General features: G+C 38.5%; 1 protein-coding gene across 5 annotated transcripts in view; it reads right to left on the reverse strand.

Annotated features, from left to right (window-relative positions):
* RAB3IP (RAB3A interacting protein) overlaps nucleotides 1-9497 on the reverse strand; it is a 73587-nt gene that overhangs the window by 51473 nt on the left and 12617 nt on the right. For 2 of the 5 annotated variants that reach the window (XM_023517926.1, XM_012810100.2), the window contains exons 2-4: nucleotides 5938-6104; nucleotides 4455-4730; nucleotides 3465-3723 (exon numbers count right to left, since the gene is read on the reverse strand). In XM_023517926.1, coding sequence (XP_023373694.1) covers nucleotides 3465-3723; nucleotides 4455-4705 — 510 coding nt within the window. In that variant the 5' untranslated portion in view covers nucleotides 4706-4730; nucleotides 5938-6104. Of the gene's footprint in view, nucleotides 1-3464; nucleotides 3724-4454; nucleotides 4731-5937; nucleotides 6105-9497 lie in introns of those variants that run through there. The other 3 variants (XM_023517925.1, XM_023517924.1, XM_012810103.1) reach the window with 2 other exon arrangements.

A 9497-nucleotide genomic window follows, 5' to 3' on the forward strand; every position in this document is an offset into this window, starting at 1 on the left:
CTCCAGCCAGGGTGACAGAGTGAGCTGTGGCCACATCACTGCAGGGTGACAGAGTGAGCTGTGGCCACATCTCTGCACTCCAGCCAGGGTGACAGTGTGAGACCTTGTCTCTAAAAAACTAAGAATTAAAAAAATAAATTAATAAAAAGAAACATAAAGATTCTTTAGAGGCCAGGCACAACGCCTCACACCTATAATCCCAGCACTCTGGAAAGCTGCAGCAGATGAACGGCTTGACCTCAGGAGTTTGAGACCAGCCTGAGCAAGAGTAAGACCCCGTCTCTACTAAAAATAGAAAAATTAGCCAGGCATTGTGGTGGGTGCCTGTAGTCCCACCTACTTCCGAGGCTGAGGCCAGAGGATCGCTTGAGTCTAAGAGTTTGATGTTGCTATGAGATATGATGCCAGGGTACTCTACTCAGGGGAAACAGAGTGAGACTCTGGAAAAAAAATCCACTTAAAAGATAATCAACTGTTTAATGCAAAATATAAGAATGTTTTGTGGAGTTTAAAACATGAAGAAGTAAAATATATGACAACCATTACACAATAGCTGGTAAGGGAAAAAGAAGAGTCTACATATTCTTAGTGTACGTAAAGCAGTCTATTATTACCGGAAGCAGTTTAATATCACAGGAAGGCAGACAGTGAGAAGTTAAATATGAATAGTATGAACTCTAGAGCAATCACTAAATTAATACAACAAAGACATACAGCTAATAAGCCAAAGGAAATTAAATGAAATAATTAAATATGAAATTAATCTAAAAGAAAGCATAAAGGAAAAGGAGGAAAGAAACAGATGGGACACATAGAAAACAAATAGCACAGTAGATTTAGACCAAAGCATATTAATATCACATTAAATGTAAATGCCCTAAACACACCAATTAAAAGGCAAAGATCATTAGAAAAGATTAAAAACAAGACCTAACTATACACTGTGTAACTATACACTTTAAATAGTAAGAAACAAACAGGTTAGACATTAAAGGATGGAATACAGCGCCTATCTGTCTTCTCTTAAAAGAATAACCAGGGCCAGGTGCTGTGGCTTATGCCTCCGGGAGGCCGAAGTGGGTGGATTGTTTGAGCTCACAAGTTGGACTGCAGTCTGAGCAAAAGTGAGACCCCACTTTCTCTGCTAAATAGAAAAAATGAGGCAAGAGGATCACCTGAGCCCAAGAGTTGGAGGTTGCTGTGAGCTGTGACACCACAGTATTTTACCCAGAACAACAGCTTGAGACACTATCTCAAAAAAAGAAAGAAAGAAAGAATAACCAGACTAAAGAAAATGGCCATGACCTAGTTTTGATTCATGAGTTGTCATAATTCAGGAAACATTTTCATATTCAAGAGTCCTTTTCAGGCCTTCAGATTTAAGTAAATATTAATACTATCGAATACTCATCATAATAAAATCCACTATAGAAAGTGTTCATGCATCATTTTTTTTTTTTTTTGAGACAGAGTCTCAGTATGTCACCCTTCGTAGAGTGCTGTGGCGTCACAGCTCACAGAAACCTCAAACTCTTGGGCTTAAGTGATTCTCTTCCCTCAACCTCCCAAGTAGCTGGTACTACAGGCACCTGCCACAACACCCAGCTGTTTTTTGTTGTTACTGACACTGTTGTTTAGCAGGCCTCGGGGGGGCTTGAACCTGCCAGCCCCAGTGCATGCGGCTGGCACCCTAACCACTTAGCTACAGGCTCCGAGCCTCACACACCATTTTCATTTCCCTTATCTCAACAGTACCTCTAAACACAGCAAGTTAAAGATTTCAAGAGAAATTCCTAACTGAGCTAAGAGATTAGCAACTTGTTCTAATCAATAAATAGCCCTATGTATATTCAAAGATGAATACACATGCTCATAATTTACCAATATGTAATTTGTGATTTCCCTAAAATACTATGAGTTAAGACAACAGAGTCTGAGCCAAACAGCAGAATCAAAATGTATCCCCTCCCTTTGGGTATTTAAAAGACTTGATTTTTCTTCCTGATAAAACTTATATTAAAAAAAATGGTAGCATTATCTACACGGCTGGTTAACCATTAGCTATTCATGGAAGCATTTAAACGGTACACACGCCAGGCATTGTGCTATAGTATAGCAAGGCACTGGGGATTGAAAAAACAATTTACTATGATCCTGAGAAATAAGTATGGTAGGGAGAGGGTGGGAATATATGTGTGTGAAATGTCACAGTATGTTGGAAATTAAATCTATACAGGATGTTTGCCCCATCTTTTCAACTTCCTAACTGTAAACTGAAATTGGTATTTCTCCTAGATTGCCTCTAGTGATATCCCACTGCACTCCTAACCACTGATAATGTGTCTTGTCTTTTTTTTCCTTCATCTGTCCTGACAGAGATCTGTTAATCTCATTGCTCTTTGCAAATAGCCAGCATTTTGTTTCATTCATTTTCTCTATCCTTTAACCAATTTCACTGACTACTTCTCTTATCTACATTATTCCCTTCCTTCCACTTGCTCTGGTTTTGTTTTATTCTTCTTTCTTAGGTTCTTTTTTTTTGAGACAGTGCCTCAAGCTGTCCCCCTGGGTAGAGTGCTGTGGCATCACAGCTCACAGCAACCTCCAAGTCCTGGGCTCAAGCGAGTCTCCTGCCTCAGCCTCCCAAGTAGCTGGGACCACAGGCACCCACCACAACGCCCGGCTACTTTTTTTTCGTTGCAGCTGTCGTTGTTGTTTGGCAAGCCAGGGCTGGATTCAAACCCACCACCTTAGGTGCATGGGGCTGGTGCCTTAGCCACTTGAGCCATAGGCACCGAGCCCTTTCTTAGGTTCTTAAAATAGGAGCTTAAGATTGTTCATTTGAGACTTTTCCTGTTTTAATTATGTTTGCATGTTGTTCTACAAATTTCCCTCTGAAATTTACCTATGGTCTCAGAAAAATAATAAGATATGGCCACAGATTTGGAAATAGCAGAAATTTTTAAGAAAACCAAATGGGAAACAGAATTATTTACCAAGAAAATTCTCCAAGGCAAGATACAGAAAATAGTCAAATTCGGCTGAGTTACAAAGTGATGTTATTAGATCGAATCCTCCAAACAGCTCGGAATGCTGGACTCCAGGTCAAGTCCCGCCACGTCAACTACATGAGGGAAAACCCACAGGAGGAACAGGACCTGCCGACCTTGCATGATGAATCACACAAGAGTGGGAGCAGGCAACAGAGAGGCCACAGGAGAGTTAGAGAGTTACAGCAGAGCTTCAGAATCTCGTTTCCGCAGTCAGTACTCTGAAGTGAACTTTCTAACTACCCAGCCAATTTCACAAACTCCTAAATGCTGCCCAGCAGGAAATAAGGCTGGGCATATGTGAAGCATAAGTATAGAATTATAATGACTTCATTTATTGAAGGTGCCCCACCCCATGGAGAAATACTAATTTCTAAAATAATACATGGAAAAATAGAACATCTTTTTTCTTACCCTCTGAGCTTTTGCGAGTTCTTCTTTTAAACGTTCATATCCCTTTTCTCTAACTTCCAAAACAGATGGGCTTCGTAAACGGGACAGACTATCGGCACTCAACCCAAAAAAATCATCACTGCCATCACAAGCCTCTGTTACAGTAGCACCCTGTAAAAACTCCCTCTCTGCATTACAGTTGTCCTTTCTTGTAGTTAATTTAGTTAACCCAGCTGTGACTCCAGAGGTCGAACAAGGTGCTGGGTCTGTAACATGAGTGCTGTAAAGGAGAGAAACATTTTCAGAAAATATCAGCATATGCTCAAACAGAACTGGCACAAACACACAACTCTGCAACTGCACTGTCCTATTTGGTAGCCTCAGCATTTAATTAACAGCATATCCTCAGTCACACCAGCCACACTGCAAGTGTTCAGCAGCCACATGTGGCTAATGGCCATCATTCACATCAGACAGCACAGACACAGAACAGGCTCGTCATAGGAAGCTCTGCTGGACGGCACTAGTCAGGAACAGGGGCGACAAGTCACAGCACACAGGCTAAACCACGCCTGCCACCTGTCTTGACAAGGCCCATGAGACAGGAATGGTTTTTACATTTTCAAATGGTTAAAAATAGATCAAATAATATTTTCTGGCATGTGAAGATTATATGAAATTCAAAATTCCACATTCATTTTGGAAGTTTCTTGGAACATAGCCACACTCTTCCATCCTGCTCATAGCTGCTTTCAGACTCTGAGGCTGAGTGGAAAAGCTCCAATAGAGACTATACGGCCTGCAAAGCCTAAAATAGTTACTCTCTGGTCCTTCACATAGAAAGTTTGCCAGCCCCTGCTCCAGAATATTAACACGAATTGCCCTACATAGGTAAGTTTATGCTATGTGAATTTCCTAAAATAGTAAAACTTAAAATAAGGTAACCAAGCATACATACTGTCCATTTTTTAGAAACAAAAATCCAGAATAAGTGTTTTGATGACCCCTTACCTGACAGAGGAGACTTCTGCACAATTCAGGCGTCTGGGGGATGAATACACAGGTTGTGTAGGAAGCTCAGAAACATCCAATGTGTTAGCCTGGAGAGCAGTGGAGCACAAAGCTGAAGGCTGCGGCCGGTAGATGACGCTTGGTGAGGTAGTCTGCTCCTGAGTCCCTGAGTCACACACACTAAGGAGGTCCGGAGAAGTCGGTGAAGCGAGGTTTACTTCATGAAAGCCTTCCAAGGGGTCATTAGCCATAGCAAAAGCCTCATCATAAAATAACCTATGTTAAAACAAAAAGCAGGTAATTATTTTTAGACAGTGACATTTAAAACTAAATTAAGATGTATAAATAATAAGCCCATTATAAAGTATAAGCTAACAATAAAAAACAGTATAAGAAAGATAAACATTTCACATTTATTAACATCGTTTAACATTCAGTAAGTAACCTCAAGGTATAACTACTAAACAGTCAAACAGTCTGACTTGGAAGAGATAAAACAATAGCTTTGAAAGTGGCCCCTGGCTCGGCGCCTATAGCTCAACTGGCTAAGGCGCCAGCCACGTACACCTAAGGTGGCGGGTTCGAATCCCCAGCCCAGACCCGCCAAACAACAATGACGGCTGCAACCAAAAAATAGCCAGGCGTTGTGGCGGGCGCCTGTGGTCCCAGCTACTTGGGAGGCGGAGGCAAGAGACTCACTTGAGCCCAGGAGTTGGAGGTTGCTGTGAGCTGTAATGCCACGGCACTCTACCCAGGGGGACAGCTTGAGGCTCTGTCTCAAAAAAAAAAAAAAAAAAAAAAAAAAAAAGAAAGTGGCCCCTAATGCTGGTAAAGTGAGAATAATTAATAAGTATAAGGAATGAATAAAAATTTAATACTTTTACTTTAAAATTACTATTTAAATGTTCACCTTAAACTTATTTCTCTGAATATGCTATTTAAATATGAAAATGACACATTACAAATACATAGTATAATCTAACAGTACAATCTTAGGCTCAATAACAATTGTTAGGCTATGAAATTCTTTTTTTTTTTTTAAGCAGTTTTTTCGCCAGGGCTGGGTTTGAACCTGCCACCTCCGGCCTATGGGGCTGGCGCCCTACTCCTATGAGCCACAGGCGCTGCCCGACTATGAAATTCTTAAAACAATGTTTTTTTAATGTGACAGATTAATACTGCATGTATTTATCATGTACAACATGATGTTTCGAAGTGCATACACATCGTAAAATGGTTAACTCTAGCTAATTAACAAATGCATCATCACACAATTATTTCTGTGACGAGAACACTCAGCACCCACTCCTGGCATTTTCAAGAATACAATATATCAGCATTAACTACAGCCACCCAGCTTTACAACACATCACTTGAATTTATATTTAACTTTGCTATCATACATGACCTTGGTTAGCACAGGTAGAAAAGGCAGTACAGATATATTTCACACATACTCACACACATTAAGAAGGAAACAGACCTGAGTTCAGCTATTCTGTCTGCTTCATATCAGCTATATGACTTTGGATGAGTCAGTGTTTTTTATTTTCTTTTTTATTTTGAAATCATTTTAAATTTATATTGGAATTGCAGAGCTCCTGTATGCCTTTCACCCAGATTATGAAACTGTTAACATTTTTGAGCCACCTGAAAATAGATGTCAGATATGATATCCATTAACCATTAATACCTCCAGGAATGCATATATACACATATACACACACTATCCATATATCCCCTAAATACAAGGACATTTTCCTATCTAACCACAAAACCATCATCAAAATCTGGATGTTAACAGAGATCAAAGTTACCATCTAATCAGTAGGTCCCATTTGATTGTGTCAGCTTTAAATTTCTCCTGTGACGGCATGAAAATGGGGATAGCAGCCCCCCTGTCCTTATAGCTGGGAAGACTAAAGAAACAACTCACACAAAGTCCTTTGTAGAGTTCCAGGCACCTGGCACAGAGCAGGGCCATTTATTACCACTGCCACCATTAACAATAATGTATGCCTCAGTTTCTCCATAAGCAAAAAATATTTCATTTAACTACTCAATCACATCACAAAGTCTACTAAAAACGAAAACGTGTACCACTCAAGTTTTCCACTTGAAGAGTTTAAAGCTAAAAGAATTCTTATAAATGCTTTAGTGATTTCCCTGTAGTATGAAATCCAAACTTCTTCTTATAGACTAACAAATAAGATCTTCCATGATATGAACCCAAACTTTCCTCCTAACTTTTTCCTATCTACAATAGTACTTTGATAATTGTGAAGGACACTTTCCCAGAACTTCAAAATTCCCAACACAAGAACCAACATAGCATGTAATTTCTTCCATAAAGTACAAAAGTATTCATTGATTTGTTAAGCTAAAAAAATTTAACCCTCTCATAACTCCTAACAAAAAGTGTTGAAAATAAGAACAAAAAGGTTGCAGTAAACTTGAGAAATTCCTTATTTGCATACTTTCAAAATCAGATTACTGCATGTCAAAGACCATCCACATACACAACACATACCAAGAAAACAGCTATATTCAAAGTACATAATTCATTTTCACTTAACTATAATAATTCACTAATCAATTCACTTTAATACAGAATATCTTTGCAGTAGGTTTTCATTAAACTTTGACATTTTATCATTAAGTATTTATGATAATTCCTTTCTCCCACCTATTCCTAATTCATCTCTGTACACACTGATGGTTCACGGAATCAGAAAATATAAAAGCATTTGCAATTCTGGAAACACAAAATGTACAAATCCTCTGACAGGAAGCTCCGTGCTATCGAGCAAAATGACACAGACATTAAACCTGTGCCCTGCATGTCACTCTCAGGGCTTCACCCAAAGACAAACTGTCAAAATGAAAAGAAAAGATACATTCATGAGACAAGCAGCATCATTTGTAATGGCCAAAGACTGAGTCAATGAACTCGGGCTCATCTTCATAATGAAGCTCTGTACAGTTGAGAAAGGAATGAGACAGCTATATACTTCTACAAGGTGACCTTGAAGCAGGAACCACAGCTTATACAGTAAGCTACCTTTCGTCTAAGGTATAGATGTACCAACTTATTTATATGCATACACATACTTATATGTGTATGTAAGTATTGTTAGAAATGGAAGGACAAACCAAAAACTAACAAAAATGGTAACTTACAGGAAGAGAGAGAGAATAGGTAAAGTGAAAACTAGACTTTTCTAAATATATCTTGCTTTAGAGATTTTAATGTGAGCTTAGAACCACAAAAGTGATAAAATTAAATTTTAAAAAAGAATCCCTAAAAATAAATTAATCTGTGTACTGAGATAGTAGGAAAGAACTATTTCAAATGACTTAAAAACAAGTAATATAGCCAGGCACAGTGGCACATGCCTATAGTCCCAGCTACTCAGGAGGCTGAGACAGGAGGACCACTTGAGTCCAGGAGTTCTGGGCTGCAGTGCACTATGCCAACCAGATGTTCACAATAAGTTCGGCAACAATATGGTGACCTCCCAGGAGCGGAAGACCACCAGGTTGTCTAAGAAGGGGTGAACAACTGGCCCCGGGGGGAAACGGAGCAGGTCAAGGCTCCTGTGCTAATTAATCAGTGGTGGGATCGCACCACTGCACTGCAGCCTGGGCAACACAGTGAGACCCTGGCTCTTAAAAATAAAAAAAATTAAAAAATAAAAAATAAAAAAAATTTAAAAATGAAAAACAAGTAATAGAAATACATATCCCTAAAAGAAAGTATTCTAAGAATAAAAAGAAGTGAAAAAATCGGAAACTATTTCCAGTGATAACAACAGTGGCAATGTTGATATAAAACTAGTATCTATAAGAAGATGAAGCCAGTAAGTTATGCTAATGTCATTTGGAACCAAGATTTTCAGCATGTGAAAAAAAAAAGATACAAGTATAAAATCAAAGAAGTTAAAATCCTGGAGTCCATAATTAGAAATACCAGAAAAATCTTCCTATTAAAATAAAATTCCCAACTTCATCCAATGAAAAGGTGTAGCAACAATGAGTACCACCTGCTCACGGTAATACCATTTCCTACAAAAAAAGAACACGGCTCCTTGGAAAAATGGCCAATTCAAGGCCTCAGGCAGAAACATACCAAAAGACCCTGGAACATTCTGTTATACTGTCAAAAACTGCTGGAGCAGTATCAAAAGGACTCCTATAACAAAGATGGGACAATGTGAACAACAAAAAGGATAATATCTGCCAAGAACTGGGACCCAGATGTTTTTAGATCCTTGAGTTCATAATGACACCAAAAATTTTTTAAAAATAACCCTTTGATCAGTGCTATGGAAACAATTCTTTATTTTCAGAACTGTAGAAAATAAACAGGTAGAAAGAATGAATATTAATCTTGACTTTTAGGAAGCTAAATAATCATGCAGGGCGGATGAGTAGGTGTGGGATAGCAACTCTCCTCGTAGGTATATGAACACTATGCTGGTGAGAGGCACAACAAAATATAGGATGTCTATGTAACAAACACCTGCACCCCCTTAATTAATCTTGCTTTGAAATAAAAACCAAAAAAACCAATGAAATAGTCCATCAGAAAAAGAACTATTCTTTTAAAAAGAACTCCACTTAGTAAAAATAACGTCACAATCCTAATGAAATAGTAAGTTTAAGCAATAATTATCAATAGGTATTAAACTCAGAAAACAACAGCTACCCGAAGAACTTTTTTAATGGATTAGAATAAACTAACTGATCACATCTTATCAAAAAAAAAAAAAAAGAGAGAGAGACACATTCATGCATTACTTTTATTATGTGGTAAATAAGAAAGAATCACCACCACCATTCTTGCCCCGCCAAGGAAGAAAAAGGATCCCAAATCGATGCCTCTTGATTCATCAGAGGAGAAAGAAACATGATAAATAGCACCACAGGGTCAAGAAAAGCAAAATCTTTGTTGTAATGTGATTTTTGGTTGTCTGGGAATATACCTAATAAAGGAATTGCAGGGTCAAATGGCAGGTCTATTTTTAGTTCTCTAAGTGTTCT

This window comes from Otolemur garnettii, unplaced genomic scaffold (assembly GCF_000181295.1).
Source record: "Otolemur garnettii isolate 467f Iridium unplaced genomic scaffold, OtoGar3 scaffold00125, whole genome shotgun sequence".
Classification (NCBI taxonomy): Eukaryota; Metazoa; Chordata; class Mammalia; order Primates; family Galagidae; genus Otolemur; species Otolemur garnettii.